An 18,246-nucleotide genomic window follows, 5' to 3' on the forward strand; every position below is an offset into this window, starting at 1 on the left:
AGCTCATGATCCCAGGGTCCTGGGATCGAGGCCAGCATTGGGCTCCCTGCTCAGCAGGAAGCCTGCTTCTCCCTCTCCCACTCCCCCTGCTTGTGTTCCTTCTCTCGCTGTGTCTCTCTCTGTCAAATAAATAAATAAAATCTTTAAAAAATAATAATAATACCCCTCGGACTCAGATAAACACGCTGTGATCCTTACAGGGATAGCCTTTCCCCCAGGCCTCCCCCATCACTTTTTCCATCATGAGTGTTGGGTAAAAGTTTCCTCAGCTCACCTGGCAATTTTTCTATTGACCAAGAAATTTGCCAGGGCCCACGTATGGCCAGAATGAATTTGAGCCTCCCTTCCTCTCCAGGATTAAATATTTCAGACTAGGGGTTGAATTCAGCTTCACAAATTCCAAAGAAGTGTTTTCATGATTGAAAGTAAGATATCACTGGACATAACGACTAGTAGGTATTTTTTATTTATTTTTATTTATCCATTTGAGACAGAGAGATACAGAGAGAGGAGAGAGCAGGGGCAGTGGGGAGAGGCAGAGGAAGAGGGAGAAGCAGATTCCCTGCTAAGCAGGGAGCCCAGCATGGGGCTCAATCCCAGGATCTGGAGATCACGACCTAAGCAGAAGGCAGACGCTTAACCATCTGAGCCACCCAGGCACCCCTAGAAGGTATTTTTTTTAAAGATTTTATTTATTTATTTAAGAGAGAGAGAGAGAAAAAAAAAAAACAAGCAGGAGGAGAGGCAGAGGAAGAGGGAGAAGCAGGCTTCCCGTAGAGCAGGGAGCCCGATGTGGGGCTCAATCCCAGGACCCTGGGATCATGACCTGAGCCAAAGGCAGACGCTTAATGACGGAGCCACCCAGGCGCCCACTAGTAGGTACTCTTGAAATGGCAGGTTGTCTGGGAATTTGTCATTGGTTCTGTATATATGTGTGTGTAACAGAAATTGGAACTGGTCCTTGTACCAGCAACTTTTATCAGATGGCTCGCTTCCATGCGAGCAGTTGTTTTCTTGTCCCTCTACATAAGGGTCCTCTTCTATTCCTATTTTTTTTTCAGAAACCGTTGATGACAGACCCCTCACTTCTCTCCCCCAAAGATCAAGGAAGCCCTTGATTCATCTCCCACCAAGCCTGTCATGTTGGTCACTGCTTGATATTTGGGGTGTATTTGCTTTCCTTTTGATACGTAGACAAGGATCTACTGCTCCATGAGCAAGGCCATGGCAGACACAAGACTCCAACTTCTGTCTGGTGCTTAATTCTTAAGAAGACTCTTGCATTGGTCTCTTGTAGCTGGAAGCCTGAGCCCTCGGGCAGTGCCATGCCCCAGGCTGCACCTTTCTTGCCTTTGAGGCCTGTTGAAGTAACATCATGTGAAAAGGCTGAAGTCTTCACATGGGCAGAATGAGGAAGGGAGGCTTCCATTACAGAAATATCAAGAGAGGAAGCTTTTCATCCTTTCTTTTTCCCATCTATAAGTTGAGGATGGCAAGCACTAGGGTCCAGGTTGGGGCTAGACCCTAATGGTGGATGGAGAATGTTCTAGCTGCAAGGACCCACCAGGGGCCATCCTCAAGAAGGTTCACATTAAGTGCTAACCAAACAAGCTCCGGAATTGTGTTTATAGAATAGTCTTTGTGTATCCTAGAATGGAAATGCGTCACCTTGCATTCTTTTTTTAATTTCTGGAAATTAGGGGACAGTGAAAGAGACATCCTGGAAACTCTGCTGAACAGAATCTTTACTCATAGTTCCCAGGACATTTCAGACTCTTAGAGTCTGTTCTTTTCAGACTTTGGCTGTCTTAGTAACAGATTCCTTTTTCCAGTAAGACTCCATCTTTAGATATGGGGAAACTGAGTCTGAGTGACCTGTAATAATAGGCCAGGGCCTCACAGTTAGGAAGAGTCAACGGAGGCTTTGATCGCAGAGGACTGTAGGTGCTCTTTCTACCAAACCCCTGGAGATTATGAGGCTGAGGGGAGGCCAGAATCAGGCTTGACCAGATAAAACCATGCAAAACTTAGCACCTCGATGTTGACTCACATGTGTAGGAAATTCTCATGTTGATGCATTCTGACTCCAGGTAAATGAGAACTTTGTTGAGAACTGATGCTAAAGCCCCCCATAGGTGTGTGTGGGGGGTTCCCACTCTGGATTTTTCCATACCTCAACAGAAGGCAGCTTTCCTGCCAATACTTTTTTACTCCTATCTTCTCTGTGTTCAACCAGCTGGCACATGTCAACCTCTTTTGTTGGAATTAAATCTCATTCCCAGTGTTGGGATAAGGCATTCTGTATTTGGGAACCTTGAATGGAGCATGTATCACTAATGCACTGTGTTAGTGGATGTCAGCTAAAACTCAGCGTTGACTTTTATATCCAAAGCCCACCCCCTGCCAGCTGGTGGGAGGTTGGAGGGGCTGTCCATGAAGGAAATTCATGAATAGTGAAGAAGGAGCTGCGAACACATTGGATGTGTTGTTCTGGAAGGACTTGGGCTGCTTCCTTTTCTCGCCGCAGGCCTTCAGATGGCCAAAGACCAGGGGGATCTTGGTAGCTGTGGTGATTTTTGCCACCCATTTCCTGATAAACACAGAAACAAGAACCTTTTGTCTCCTGAGACTGGAGCTGAGGAACCGGATTCTATTGTTGGGTCTGGCTGAGGGAAGGCCTGAATCAGAAGTTATGCATGGGGGATCCAGGAAGAAGCTGATGGAGAGACCTTGTGCTCATGATGTTTCTCGTTGCCCACTGAGCTTCTCCCCTTACTCACTTTCAAGGAATAAACCTATTGTTTGCAGATGACCTCCTACCCAGTCCCCCATCATGCATAAAGCGGGCATATGATCAATGCCTACCTGGGGGGTGAAACTAGGCTAGTAAGAGAAATAAGTGTAATGCAGAGCAAAATGGGGTAAGTGCTCCAGAGGTGCATACACAGTGGGTGAAGGAATTAAATGTGCCAAAAGATTACTTGCAGCTGCAGGAGATGGGAAGGGAACAAGATCTGACCTTGGTTTTGACAAGGGAGTTGGAGCCAGTGTCCAATGGGCACTCCAGAATAGCTTGAACCCAGTCAAGGAGGGAGCTGAGCAATGCCAAATAGATGCTTTTTTGGGGATCATCTTCCCCCCTTGAGTCCAAGAGCAAGGTTTATAAACATTAATATGGAGGAAATATTCTTATGTTTTAATACAGATTGTCTCAGCCCAAATTCCACCCACTGTGCCACAGTTTTTCTCTTACTCTTGCACCATCTTGCCTATTATTAATGTACCTAACATTTTTCTTTAAATTGACTCACCTTTGACATATATTTTAAAAAGTAAATTTGGTAAACCAGTCATAAAAAGACAAATAGTGTATGATCCCACTTATATGAGGTACTTACAGGAGTCAAAATCATAGAGACAGAAAGTAAAGGGTTTGTTTCCCAAAGTGGGGGGAGTTATTTTTTTACTACGCATAGCTTTCAGTTTTGCAAGAGGAAAAGAGTTCTGGAGATGGATGGTAGTGATGGTTGTTACAACAATATGGATATACATAACCCTACTGAACTGTGCATTTAAAAATGGTTAAGATAGAGCGCCTGGGTGGCTCAGTTGGTTAAGCATCTGCCTTCGGCTTGGGTCATGATCCCAGGGTCCTGGCATCGAGTCCCACATCGGGCTCCTTGCTCAGTGGGGAGCCTGCTTCTCCCCCTGCCCCTCCCCCTGCTTGTGCTTTCTCTCTCTCTCTCAAATAAATAAATAAAATCTTCAAAAAATAAAAAAATAAAAAATAAAAATGGTTAAGATGGTAAATTTTATGCTGTGTGTATTTTACCACAATAAAAAAATTGGGGAAAAAGAAGTAAATTTAATATCCCTGCCATAATTGCGGACTACACTAAATACAGCAGCTATTTTTTTTAAAGATTTTATTTATTTATTTGAGAGGGAGAGAGTGAGAGAGAGCATGAGAGGGGAGAGGGTCAGAGGGAGAAGCAGACTCCCCACCGAGCGGGGAGCCCGATGCGGGACTCAATCCTGGGACTGCAGGATCATGACCTGAGCTGAAGGCAGACGCTTAACCAACTGAGCCACCCAGGCGCCCTACAGCAGCTATTTAAATAAGTACTGGACATTAAAATAAAAACTGTGCCTCCATGTGTGACTTTGGTATATCCAACGTTCTTTGGGAAATAGTGTCAATTTTAATAAACCATAGAGAATTTATAACATAGCAAAATTTTCCACCAAATATGGTTTGGTTTTGTTTTTGAGCTCTTCACTTTGTCGCAGGACTGGGGCTCTTTGTTAGGGAGGCAGGCAATAATTAAGCCCTGGACAAAGGCACCTTGGAAGCCAAGGCTCTGCTTTTGTTGTTTATTTTTGCTTTGTTGTGTTTCATTGATGGGCTCAGCAATCTATTGATTATAATTAACCCTATCAATTTGTCATGATTCATTCTATGATGTTTATTAGACGCTTAGCATGTAAACAAGGAACAACTATTAGTTTTCTAAAAAGTTGGGAAGGTCCACTGGAGACCTTCAAGGACCCAGCACTCAGGTTGCAGGAAGAGCACTGAGTCTTCCTAAAGGTTGAGTTATCAGGGAGCATTTTGCTGGAAATCCAGGTAAGACCTGGGTGGATCCTGCCACTCACCACTTAAGATACAAAGCTGAGGTGGCCTTTCTGGGTTACTCAGCCCCAAGTGCATGGCCAGGATTGGTCTGGAAGGAACAGGCAAAGCAAGCAGGGAGTCCCCTTCCAAGAGAGAATCACCTTCCACACCTTGCTAAAGCCTGATAGAGGAGACCAGGGGTGGAACCTGGGGCCAGGAATTGGATAGTAGAAAAGAAGACAAAAGTCAAAAGCCAAGCTATATTTTAGGAGGTCGTGATAGTCCTTCCTTCAACCTATCCTGCTGACTTGGTCGTCTAAATGTCTCCAGATGTCCCAGTTTACAAGGCCCATTAATTCTGTAAGTGGAAGCAAAACAGAATACCTAAATAAAATATAAGAGTGGCTTTTCCATGAAGGTAGACCACATTTGGTAGTACCAAATTCCAAGGCAGACAGGATAATGTTTGTGGGGAGGCACACATACTCACACATGCAGACATGCTTCTGCATGAGCCAGAGAACCGTAAGAAGTGGTTTAGTAGAGCATTACTTTGCTTAGAGTCACCGCCTGCCTTATTTAATTCCAGAGGACTTGCCACTGATTCTATGAAAGGTTTTTAGAAGCTGTTAATTAACTAAATCCATCTCTTTTTAGTTGAACTATGATCTAACAGTCTGCTTTAGAAAGACAAATTCATAGTATATTTTGTCTTTATCTGAGACAGCTTTGGTCTTTAAAAAATAATCAAGAGTATCTTACCATGGTTGTTGATGTAAATTGTCCATTTAAAAAATATAATTGTTCAGGGTCGCTTGGGTGGCTCAGTCGGTTAAGCGTCTGACTTCAGCTCCGGTCATGATCCCAGGGTCCTGGGATAGAACCCTGAGTGGGGCTCCCTGCTCAGCGGGGAGTCTACTTCCCCCTCTCCCTCTGGCTTGTGTACGCACATGCACACGCGCGCTCTCAAATTCTCTCTCACACACAAATAAATAAAATCTTAAAAAAAAAGAAAAAGAAAAAATATAATTGTTCAGCTTAATGAAGGTGTGCTTTTTTTTTTTTTTAAGGATTTTATTTATTTATTTGACAGAGAGAGACATAGTGAGAGCAGGAACAAGCAGGGGGAGTGGGCCAGGCGCCCTGAAGGTGTGCTTTTAACGCACACAGAGGTTTGGCTTTTTGTTTTTTGTGTATACTTGTTTTGTCCCCATGTCCTGAGCATAGAACCATCCAGAGCACTGCACCTGTGCTGAGACCTTTTAGTCAAATGGAAGGTACCACCTTGTTGATGGTAAAAATTTGGCATTATGCCTTGTATCTAGCCCCCTAAAGCTTTTTTTTTTTTTTTTTGCTATTCATTGGCTGCAATAAGATTCTGATGTATAGAAGGTTTCTAGCTATATTTACTGCACCTGTATTTTTTCCTACAGAGACAACCTACATCTGAGTTTTATGTACTTTATATATTGCTTGGTTCTCGATGTCATTTGTTTGAAAAAAGACTGGATTGTAAAATCAAAGTATAGTCCTCCTATGTGATGTTTGGGACCCTGGTCATTGGAAGCTGCATTGATAGGTCATGCCATCCTCTGGAGTTGTGGATTAGGACAAGAAAGAGCATCATTTGGAAAGTCTGCTGCAAATTATTTTTCTCTGAGATGAATTTGATTCTGTAAAATTTAATAAAAGTAGACCTAATGTCTTTCTGCCTGTCTTATATTAGAACAATCTTTCTGCAGTTTCTTGCTCCTGTCTAGGCTGCTAACACCTGGGCCTGGGAATGAAGGGAATATAGCCAAGTGGAAAGCCCGCACTCATCCCACACTCAAAAGGGCCTTAAGTTGGGTGTGACCAGAATGTAGCTGTTGCTGGAGAGGACTGTCCCCCACTGTTTCAGAGGCGTGAGGCCGTGGTCCATTGGAATGAGGCCAGATACAGTATCTGAGGTGCCCAGAGTTTGTTCTCTGCTCCTAGAGGCACATTGGTTGGGCATTCTGTGGTTTGCCCAGTATTTTCACATGTGGGTGTGGGTCTCACTGAATCCATACCTGAGCTTTATCTCCCCATGAAAGCAGGCCTAGATGCTTGGAAATTTCATACTCATAAACCCAGGGAGATGGTAGATATTTTCCCCAACGTATTATTTTGAGAAATTTCAAACATTATAGGAAAGTTAAGAATAGTACTGTTCACCTAAATTCACCAATCGTTGGAAGTTTTGTCACATTTCCTTTACCTCTATATTCCTCTCCCCCTTTTTATGGAGGGGAATGGGAGGCTGACCATTTGACATTTACTTTCCAACATTTTCACGCTTTGACCCTAAATTCTTCAGTTTGCATCTCTTAAGAACAAGAGCATTTTCCTACATAAATAACAGTATCACACTCAGGAAATTATTAAACATTAATACAGTATATCTGTTATACACCCTTATTCAAATATCCCCAATTGTCCTTTATAGCTATTTTTTATTCTGATGCCATATGTTATCAATTCTGTGCACTCAATAGAGTTATCTCTCTTATGTCTCTTTATTCTCCTTTTATCTATAATAATCCCACAGCCTTTTAAAAATTTTTCGTGACATTGATAATTTGAAGAGTTCAGGCCAGTGGTTTTGCAGGAAGTCCCTGAATTTGGATTTGTCTGGTTGTTTTTTCTTGTGTAGATTCAAGTTAAACATGTTTTGAGGCAGGAGGATGAACTAGATGTTATTATAACATTCTCAGAGCATTATATCGGGGGGACATGATGTCAGGTGCCTGATTATTGGAGAAGTTAATGCTGATGGCTTATTCAGATGGTGTCTCACAGGGGCGCCTGGGTGGCTCAGTCAGTTAAGCGTCTGCCTTCGGCTCAGGCCGTGATCCTCAGGGTCCTGGGGTCGAACGCTGCGTCAGGCTCCCTGCTCAGCGGGGCATCTGCTTCTCCCTCTCCTCTGTCTCTAGCTCACTCTCTCTCAAATAAATAAATAAAATCTTTAAAAAAAAGAAAAGTTGGTGTCTCAAGATTTCTGCATTGTCAGGGTACCTTTCCTCTTCATGAAAAGTAATCTGCGGGCAGATATTTGAAGATTGAATGTTCTGTTCCCTAACAATCTTTCATGTGCTGATGTTAACGCCCACCCAGGATTATGGCTTATATCAGTTCTACACTGTGCCGGAGATGTTATTTACCACTTGCTGATTAGAGAGACAAAGCTCAAAAGGGGAGGTGGGTCTCATGTGCCGGGTGGCTGACCGTGACCATGTCATCATTAGAATCTCCTGAATTATATCACAGCGATTTATCTTTTATAAACCACTCATTCTTTGCCCCCCCCATATGTGCAGGCAGACATCTGTTTTAAGAATCACTAGTTTCTATTAATCTCAGCAGCTTCTGTTGTAGGTTGAATTCCTAGAAGCAGAGCCCAAGGTGCAGATTCCTGTGCCGTGATTTACTGAGATAGGGTCTCAGGAGCAGCCTGTGAAGGAGTGAGCAGGGCTGTCTGGGATGAGTAGGAAACCAGGCAGAGATACGGGGGCCACTGGAGGGTAACCTCAGCCTGATGCCGCAGGTAGCTCTGCCACATGAAGAGCACCCCGGGGTTGTCTTGCCTCCAGGCAAAAAGGCCATTCCTCTACGCCCTGTATCAGTATGTCATTAGTGCATCAGATCCCAGGGGAGCATGTATACTTTTCCAGGTATGACCAGGACAAGGGGGCAGCCAGCACCCACCACAGTGGGGGCATAGGTCCCCAGGCTGGTAAAGGGGAACTGGGCAGCGCACCAACAGCGTCCAATACAGATTCATTTCCCTCATTAGTTCTTTCCTGAAGGTTGTCTCTGATAAAAGCCAATCGGTCTTTTTTCATTCTTTCTTTCAGTCTATCTTATGATAATACACTATAAACCCCAAATGTCGGAGGGTGAAAGAAAGGTGTTAGCTTAGTCATTTGCAAAGACAAGATCTAATTTATGGTTGCTCCTTGATGAAGCCCCATGAATCTTATTCACTGTCTTCCTGTCTGGACCCGGGCTTTTTAGGCTGAGGTTGGTTGTGAGGACAAAGACCTCTTGAACAACTGAGTTGTCACAGGATGTGCCCTTCTAAGGAAGGAAGAAGCATCCACATATTTAGTCACCGCACACATGAGTGTTAGGATTGCCATGTTAGAGATGGTAGAATTTGCTCATGGTAAAATATCACCAGCCTGAGATGGCAGGGATGGAGGGTTTACTTAGGTTTGGAGAATTCTTTCAGGGGCATGTTACCACCATCCTCACCACCCCCCAAAAGAAAAAACCACCCCACCTCACTGGTTCTGGGTTCCAGTGCACATTTTGCTCTTAGATCTCAAGCAAATGCTCCTCAGACTGCAGCATCAGCATCTCCTGGAGCTTGTTAGAAATGCAGAGCCCCACCCCAGGGCTGTGGAATCAGACCCTCTGGGGCTGAAACCAGGAATCTGTAGCTTAACAAACCCCAGGAGATTTCTCTCTTAGGCTCAAGCGCCAATCCAGTGCAGTGGTTGTAAACTTGGCGGCAAGTTGGAATTGCCTGGGGAAATTTTTAAAATTCTGATGCCTGTGTTCCACCCCAAAGTGTCTGATTTATTTGATCTGGGGTGCAGTCTGGCCATCAAAACATGTTTAAGCTCCAGGCAATTTTATAGGCAGCCAGCATTGAGAATCACTGCTCTAAAGTTGCCTCCGTTTACCTCATGTGAAAGGAATTTTAATGCCACTTCATTTTGAAGAGTGCCTTCTTATAGCTGCAAAGATTCACTTCAAAATACCTGGAGGCCCTGGGATGGCATTTGCAGAATGAGAAATTGCTCTTTTTTGGCACAGACTCTCCCATCTGGAAAGTTGTAGCAAAGGTAAAGGAAAACTTTAAGGGGAAACAAAATGTAAATCTTGAATGGAAGCATGAGATTCTTCAGATCTGCAGAAAGTCAAGAATGTGCAGGGAAGACATTAGGATGGGGGTCTGGCCAGCCAGTGCACTATCCTTGTGGGTATTGATACTGAGCCTGCTTACCCGAAAATGATTGCCTTAGGTTGGCTTCTTCTGTAGTCAGTCCCACCTCTTAGGAGTGGAGTGGTCCACATGGGAAGAGCACACTTTTTTTTTTTTTTAACATTTTCCCACTCTTGCCTACCATTTGGCTTTATCCTCATAATTCACAATGTTGAAAACTTCATTCAGGCCACACATTTGGGTTTCTTTGGGTTTAGATGTTTGAAGACCATTTGAACCCTAACCTGAACTTGCCCCTTCAAATGTGAATGATCAAGTCTATTATTTTTCACTGGCCACTCCAGGACCAGTGTTGATGACCAGCTCATTGAGAGTCAGGGCGTGGTAGAGGGAAAGAGACACCAGAGCCAGGCGCCCTTGGATTGGAATTCCCACCTACTCACTCTCACCAGAGGCATATCCTTGCTTTGAGCAGTTACTCAAGCAGTCTGGGCTTCCCTGTCCCCCCCGCCTCCCCTTTTTTAATGCTGGATTCCTGGTACTTGCCTTTGGGGGCTGTTTTAAAGGAAATGATAGAATGTTTGCAAAGGGCCTGGCACATAGTAGACCCCACATTGTTATAAGCTCTCCTGTGTTCATGATCTTACTTGTTACCTGCAAAGTTGGAGGAACACCAGACCTCTTGAATTTCTAGCTCTTCCATTTCATGGGTGTTTATAATTCTGGACAGCCCAATACCTTCTTGGGCCTCAGTTTTCTCATTTGTAAAATGGGGATTACATACTCAGTCACAGGATTAGCGTTGGCACCCAAAGACAACTATGGAAATCAATATGATATTTTTTTAGCTGAGATTTCATTCACAGATCATACCTTAAAGTGTATAATTCAGTGATTTTCAGCACGTTCACAAAGTCGTACAGCCATCAACACGTCTGGATCCAGAACATGTTCTTTACCTCAAAAAGGAATTCCACACTGATTAGCAACCACTGCCCATCCCGCCCCCGCCCCCAGTCCCAAGCAACCACTAATCTTTCTGTTTTCTCTATTTGTGTCTAGTCCAGATATTTTGTGTAAGTGGAATCACACAATATTTGTCTCTAGCTGCTTCCACTTAGCATGAAGTCTTCACGGTTCATCCCATTTTGGAGCATGCATCAGTACTCCATTCATAAAAAGAATGAATGAATATTATGACTGAATAAAATTCCATTGAATGGATAGACCACATTTTATTTACCCATTCATTAGGTGATGGAAATTTGGGCTGTTTCCACTTTATGGCAATAATGAACTTATGTTAGTATGATTTTATAAATAGCACAGCATTATTCAACTGTAAGATTTCATTACAAATAATATTAGTAATAAAAATGCCTAGATGTGTGAAAAGAAATGAAATCCAGTTCATTCGGGTACAAAAATGAGTGTGCACGAGTGAGTGTGAATGTTTTGTTTTTGCTTTTAGAGCATGCCATGGTTGTGCTTATGATATATGCTTTTGAGCCATAGGACCTCATGCTGCCATATGGAACGTAGCATTTAGGGTTCTGTGCTCAAATGGTGAAATGGTTTAATGCCAGAAGACAGACTCAACAGCATTCAGGATGTTTAGAACCTTCTGAAAACTGGGTTAGAAATAGAAGGTCTGTTGGGTCTGTCAAATATTCTGTTTAATAGTATAGATATGGAGTGAGAACTAATATGGCTTCTGCCCCCAGAAAGCTTTCAGGCTGGAGGGGAAGACAAGCGAGGTGGGGATGAAAGATGGAGTATGGGCTAGGACAGCTCTAGCCTGGAGACTATAGGATGGTCTCCTCGTCAGAGAAATGGGGCTGCGGCCATTTGACCCCTGCCAATTCTCTTTCTCCTAGCATGGTAAGACACAAGGATGATGGCTTTTCCGAAGAAAAGGATGTGAAGACCTATCCGCGGGACTCTGGCTATGACAGCCTCTCCAACAGGCTCAGCATTTTGGACCGGCTTCTCCACACCCACCCGATCTGGCTGCAGCTGAGTCTGAGTCAGGAGGAGGCAGCGGAAGTCCTCCAGTCCCAGCCTCCAGGGGTGAGACTCAGAATCTCACAGAATTCCGCTTTTTTAAAGAGAAAGACTTGGAGTTCCAGAAAGTTCTTCCTAGGCTGTAGGGAGCATGGCTTCCAGTGTGCATCAGGGTCACAATGCAAGGGGGATTGTGGGATGTATGGAGGCAGCTCCGAGGAAAAGAGCCCTTCATGGTTTATCTTTCTGTCTTCATTGACTCAGTTACCAAGGGAGGTCCAGGAGTGGGCAGGACGACAGGGCATCTGGGTAATGAGGAGGGCCCCTGGCTGAAGGCCCTGGCTGACTTCTTGGGCCTCAGCCCTGAGGATGAGCCTGGTTGTGGAGTCCTCAGTTGCCACTGCTGTTTTCATTCTAAGCTGGAAACCCTGCCAGTGCCCAGCCATCCAACCTGGTACTTCAAAAGTTCCAAAGTTCTGCGTCCATAGACTTGTCTGCTCTGGCTGCTGATATGATCCTGTTTCTCTTGGGTTTCCTCAGTGGTTTCACACAGGGCTCACGGTCCAGCTACCATCTACCCAACAACACCAGTCTCTTAATCAAGACCACTCCCTGACTCTATAGAGGTTCCTCAAAAAATGTCATCCAGTGATTGGTGTCCTTTGCTGTTCGATATGGTAGGCACTTGCCCAGTGTGGCTATTTAAATTTGCACTAATTAAATTAAATTAAAAATTCAGTTCCTCAGTTGCACTAGCCACATTTGAGGTGCTCACTAGCCACAGATGGCTGGAGGCTACCATATAGGATGGTGCAGAATATAGAATGTTTCCAACACAGAAGGTTGTGTTGGACAGCACTTACGTACCATATCTACTTCCCAAAAAAGGATAAATACAATAAAGCACAGATAAAGTAAGACTTGGAACAACTCATGACAAGACATAGAAACTAAGAAATAGATGGAGAAGCAAGGGAAATAAAGGGAAAAAACAAACTCCATCATAGCTGGCTGAGAATGGTTGTAGCAGTTGGGCTCAAAAATAAACTTTGGGTTTCCTAACAGCCAGAGCCTCTCCATTATCACTTTTTGACTTATAAGTGGGTCTTTGTTTCTCATCTGACAGAAACAGACAGGACTGAGACTTCTGTTGGAACATGCTCAGGGTGATTAGGTGCAATATTTGATCATCTTTGTGGAAAATTCCTTGGCCAGCATGCCAGGTCGCTGCCTCTGGTCTGGGTCTGTGTGATCAGGACCCACGTCTGTGGGGCCCCTTCTTTTTGGAGGTTGAGTTGTCTGTTCCTGCATTTCTGCACAAAAGTTCTGAAGAGGGAGGTTGCCCTGTTGCTAGGCAACAATTCCCTTCCCTGCTCAGCTTCCCTCCCAGCGTGGGGCACATCCATTCCTGCTGAGACCTGTGGGGAACAAGTCAGGTGGAATGTTCTGTCTGTCTACCTCCTTGATCCCTGGACAGGACCTGTCTGACGAGATAGGGCAAGCTGAGGGCAGGCGGAGGGCAGGCGGAGGACAGGAGCAGCATGGATCAGGAGAGGCCAGAGTGCATCAGAAGCAAGAACGCTGAAGAGAAGGAAAAGCAGGTGTGAGAGGAAGGAAGATTTGAAAGTCCAGCCGTGGTATCATGGGTCCTTGGGGCGCCACCATCCCTATTTCATCTACATCTTAGGACAGGAATCGGCTAACTTTCTGTAAAAGGCCAAAGTGTAAATATTTTTGGCTCTGGGGATGCCTGGGGGGCTCAGTTGGTTAAGCGTCTGCCTTCGGCTCAGGTCATGATCCCAGGGTGCTGGGATCGAGTCCCACATTGGGCTCCTTGCTCAGCGGGGAGCCTGCTTCTCCCTCTGCCTGCTCCCCCTGCTTGTTCTCTCTCTCTCTCTGATAAATTAAAAAATATATATATTTTTTGGCTCTGTAGGCCATACAGTCTGTCAGAACCTCTCAGCACGGGGTGCCTGGGTGGCTCAGATGGTTAAGCGTCTGCCTTCAGCTCAGGTCATGATCCCAGGGTCCTGGGATTGAGCCCCACAACAGGCTCCCTGCTTGGCGGGGAGCCTGCTTCTCCCTCTCCCTCTACTGTTCCCCCTGCGTGTGCTCTCTCGCTCTATCAAATAAATAAATAAAATCTTTAAAAAAAAAAAAAAAAGAACCTCTCAGCTCCACCTTGTAGTGAAAATGCAACCATAGACAGCATGTAAATGAATGAGTGTGACTTTGTTTCAATAAAGCTTTATTTATAAAAACAGGCAGCAGGATAGATTTGGTCCACAGGCCCAACTTTACCAAACCCTGTTCTAAAGCTTCAGACATTCAGGAAATAAGGTTATACTCTCCCTGACCCCCAAGGTTTAAGAGATCCCCACCTGCACAGGGGAATAATACTTCTACTCCACCAACCAACAGCTGGCTCCCAGCAGTGCTTTGGGCTTTTGTACCCATTGGGATAGTGTTTAGGAAATATCTGTTTCAGTTTTAGGGTGTCTCAGAAACAGTGACTCCCAGAACTGGCTATTAGATGTATTCTATCCCATGGCTGCCTCCCCGTGGGTGCTGGGAGAGAAGAGAGAACTCAAAGGTCTTCCTAATTCCCTCTCAGCAGACACCCAATCCCCATAACCACCCTACCACCCTCCACCCAGAAGAAGTTTCTTAGGAGCTATTGACTGGACATATGGAGGGAAGTGAAGATTAGGTGAAATAGTAAGAGTAAGGGAGCAGAGAGCATGGTGTCCAAATGCAGAGAGAAGAGGAGAAGTGGTTAGAGAAATAAGACAGACAGGATCCTTGGAGAAGGATCATGTACTTAATCCGGAAGGGAACCAGAACTCAGCCAGGCTGTCCCACTGCACACTGTTGGGGGCACCATTTGATTTGTAGCCCAGGTAATTGGTGCCCCCTGGAGTTGTGCAGTGCATAGCGGTTTAGGGCATACTTGCCTCTGCAGTGTTAGAGGCCAGAATGGTGGCCCAAGATGGGCAGTGGGAGTTGAGTTGGTTCAACGCACATGTCTGAAGACAGTATTAGAAACTGCAGGGAAATTGTCACAAATTGGGGCGAGTCAGGTGTAAATGGACCTGCAGCCCCAGGATTGGCTTCAGTGAACCTCAGGACATACCTCCCCACCTCCCTAATGGGGCAGCCATTTTTAGCTCCAGCGGTTGTCACCGTACCTGGTCTTACCATATCATCCTGTTTTCCAGGAGAGGCTAGAAACTCAGATTTTAATTTTAAAAACCTGCTTTTTCACTCTTGGTAACAAATTTAATTTTCTTTCTTTCTTCTTTTTTTTTTTTTTTTTTGAGATTTATCTATTTATTTGAGAGAGAGAGAGATAGTGTGCAGCGAGGGGCAGAGGGAGAGGGAGAGAAGCAGACTCCACTAAGCGTGGAGCCCAAAACAGGGCTTGATCCCACAACCCCGAGATCATGACCAGAGCTGAAATTAAGAGTCAGATGCTCAACTGCCTGAACCACCCAGGTGCCCCACAAATTTAATTTTCTCTCATTAATACACCTATGAGCCAAATTAGCCAATGAACTCCCAATTCACCTCCTATGGTTTAGCCATGTTACCCGTGTTTAGAATCTGGGTTTCAGCATGATGCCCATATAAGACACGGGCTGGTGAACACGTAACATGAGCTATAAAACAATCACCAAACTGATAATGCGTCTGCAGACTGAGGGAGCATTAGTCTCATGGAGAAGCTTCTGTCAAAGGGAAAGTAGGATTCTTTTGAAGCCAGGTATCAAAGGAGGGCAGCTGTGGCCTGCTTGTTGAGATTCCCGGGTTGAGCCTTGTGGTTTAGTTATGAAGGTCATTCTAGTCATGGACATCATGTGTGCAGGAAATCCTATGCCCAGTTTCTCACCTTCTAGATATTTCCTAAGCTTGAATTTTTTTTTTCCCTCTGCCAGATCTTCCTGGTTCGTAAATCCACCAAAATGCAGAAGAAAGTTCTCTCCCTTCGCCTGCCCTGTGAATTTGGAGCCCCACTCAAGGAATTTGCCATAAAGGAAAGCACGTACAGTAAGTGGTCACTGGATGGCGAAGTCCTGGTTGACGGGAGGGCCTGTGGTCGCCCGAGCAAGTGGAAGTGGACAGAGCTTGCCCTTCGAGACAGACAGACATGAATCTGAGTCCTGGCACTGTTACTTCACTCAATGACTGGGCAGGTAGCCTACCCTAGGAGCCTTGGTTTTCTTATCAGGACAATGGAGTGATCGCAGCATCAGGGAGCTGTTAACGGTTTAATTAAGCAACCTGTGTGTGCAAAGCGTGCAGCCCACTGCTTGGCACGTGGCAGGTTGGCTTTCTTGTCCCCTTCCCAGTTAAGTAGAGCATGGATTTGGTTCCTAGATTTGCTGATGACTAGCCCACAGGACAAGCCACAGCGATTGGGCCTTTTTATGGGATGTCATGCGAAAGCATGTGTCTGCACATCTTTGTAAATTACCCTTAAGCGGACGTGTTCCCTCCAGACAATCACTGTTCAGTCGTCTGTGAAATGCAGCTCATCAGAGGCAGAATCCAGCCCTCTGAAAAAATCAGCCGGCAGAAGTTTTGAAGGAAGAGCGGTGGCTTTGGTTTTCTTCTATTTGGCAATCCCTGAAAACGTGAAGTCTCGGGAGGCCGCGTTTTAAATATAAAAGGGGACACACAGTGCTGGTGTACGGCAGCCTCCAGGAAAGGATCCGTAGTGTCTCTGTGCCCCAAAGGGGAAGGCTTCATTGACAGCACAGGTTAGCAAGCTGAGGCAGGAGAGGTGAGTTTGGAAGCCCAGCGACTCTGTCAGTAGCAAGACTGAGACCAGGACATTTGCTTGCTTCCTGATTTCCACCTAAGCAAGCCTCAGTCCCTGCATTTGAAGAAAACGAAGGTACTGAGGTTAGTTTAAGGGCAAGGAAGAGATTATACTTAGCCCGGAGTTCATAGTCTCCCTGAACCAAATGGCCTTCACAGAGTCTAGAGGAGACGTTTCCAGCAGAAGTAAAACCTGCCAGCCTCTTTGTGGCCAGCCTCAGGTTCAGCTGTCAACCTGGGCCTTGAGATGTGTTTCCTCCAGGCTCCACAAGGTCACTGATGCCCGGAAAACCTCCACGAGCAGTCAGTGACCCTGGCGCATGGCTTATACCTCAAATTTTAAGTGAGGGAAGGCAATGCTGAGGTGGCTTTTGGAAGTTGGCTAGCCAAGAAGTGATAGATGTAAGTGGTTTTTACATCCCTTCTAATATCCAAAGTGAAGCATGATAAGTTAGCCTGGAAGCCCCCTCTTTGTCCCCCTACAGTAAGTACAGTTAGTGTTTGTACTTTAAAACTTTCTTGGTGTTCATCTCAGATTCCTCCCAGCTAAAGATTTTTCCTCTTGATTGTGTCAAGACTTTTATCAATTCCCTCTTCCTATCCAGGGGACGTACAGTGGTTGAAAAAGCTGGTCTGAGCAAAACATTCCTTTGTAACTAGTTACCACAGATCTTGGTGCAGCCATGATAGCCCCTTCCTGGCCAGGGCCTGGCTTCTCTGTGAACGGAGGTGGATTGAGAAAGGAAGGGCTTGCTAGGAAAACAGATATTTTGTCACAACATCTGGACAGTATGGTTTAATAATAAAGACCAGCTCATACTTGTATAGACTGCTTTCACATGAATTACTCCATTTTTAATTTAATTGTATTGTATTGTATTGTATTTTTTTAGGTAATAAACAGATTTTACTTGCATAACTGGCATTATGACAATCAAGCCTGTAAGACTAGAGGCAAAAGGAACTGCACATGAGTACCATACTGTAGTTATAAAAGTGGCTTCCCACAGGGGGACAGGTTAACAGTTCTGACGCCACTATGCATGTATACTGGACTTTATGAAGTAAATGGTGGCAGATGGTGGGAGGCATGTTTCTCACTGTTGGAGGGTAAGTTACAGATAAACAAGCGCAGGAGACTAGAATGATCCACATGGTAAGGATTAGTATTGGATCATCAGTAAGAACTCCGGTTTCTCTTGATATTGATACAGATGGTTACATACAGGGAATATTTGTAGTTACATGTATTTACACAGGTTACTATACACTCATATATTTGGTCTGTCAGCTGAGAGAATAACACCTAAAAGAAGCAATACCCCAGTAGGAACCAGCACACCTAATGCCCAGATCTTGGTGTTTGCTTATTTGTTTACTTTTATTTATTTATTTTCTTTTTACTTAAATTTGACATGGTTAACATACACTGCAATATTGGTTTCTGGAGTAGAATTCAGTGACTTATCACCTACATACAATTACTCCATTTTTTAAAAATTTCAGTTCCCACTCCTACCCTTCTGGAAGAGAGGGAAAGTACTATTCTTGTCCATTGTACAGATGAGAAAAGCAAGGCTCAGAGAGGTTAACCTACCCCACATTGGCTTCCTCCTACTCAGCTCATGAAATCATGGTGCACGTGTATGTTTCTGCTTCTGTCTGTCTGTCATGGTGCACGTGTATGTTTCTGCTTCTGTCTGTCTGTCATGGTGCACGTGTATGTTTCTGCTTCTGTCTGTCTGTCATGGTGCACGTGTATGTTTCTGTTTCTGTCTGTCTGTCATGGTGCACGTGTATGTTTCTGTCTGTCATGGTGCACGTGTATGTTTCT

General features: G+C 44.8%; 1 protein-coding gene and 1 long non-coding RNA gene across 23 annotated transcripts in view; both read left to right on the forward strand.

The window, feature by feature from the left end:
• The window catches only part of RIN2 (Ras and Rab interactor 2), a 216,369-nt gene that overhangs the window by 161,973 nt on the left and 36,150 nt on the right, over positions 1-18,246 (forward strand). For all 22 annotated transcript variants that reach the window (XM_081831956.1, XM_081831955.1, XM_081831952.1 and 19 more), the window contains 2 exons: positions 11,465-11,657; positions 15,527-15,638. In XM_081831956.1, the coding sequence (XP_081688082.1) occupies positions 11,465-11,657; positions 15,527-15,638 (305 nt within the window). The remainder of the gene's footprint in view (positions 1-11,464; positions 11,658-15,526; positions 15,639-18,246) is intronic.
• On the forward strand, positions 28-10,650 carry LOC145723656 (uncharacterized). The gene is made up of 2 exons (XR_014148888.1): positions 28-5,662; positions 5,765-10,650. It is a non-coding gene; the product is annotated as an uncharacterized LOC145723656 (long non-coding RNA).

The sequence above is a fragment of the Leptonychotes weddellii genome, chromosome 10, assembly GCF_054177405.1.
Source record: "Leptonychotes weddellii isolate Sample4059 chromosome 10, ASM5417740v2, whole genome shotgun sequence".
Classification (NCBI taxonomy): domain Eukaryota; kingdom Metazoa; phylum Chordata; class Mammalia; order Carnivora; family Phocidae; genus Leptonychotes; species Leptonychotes weddellii.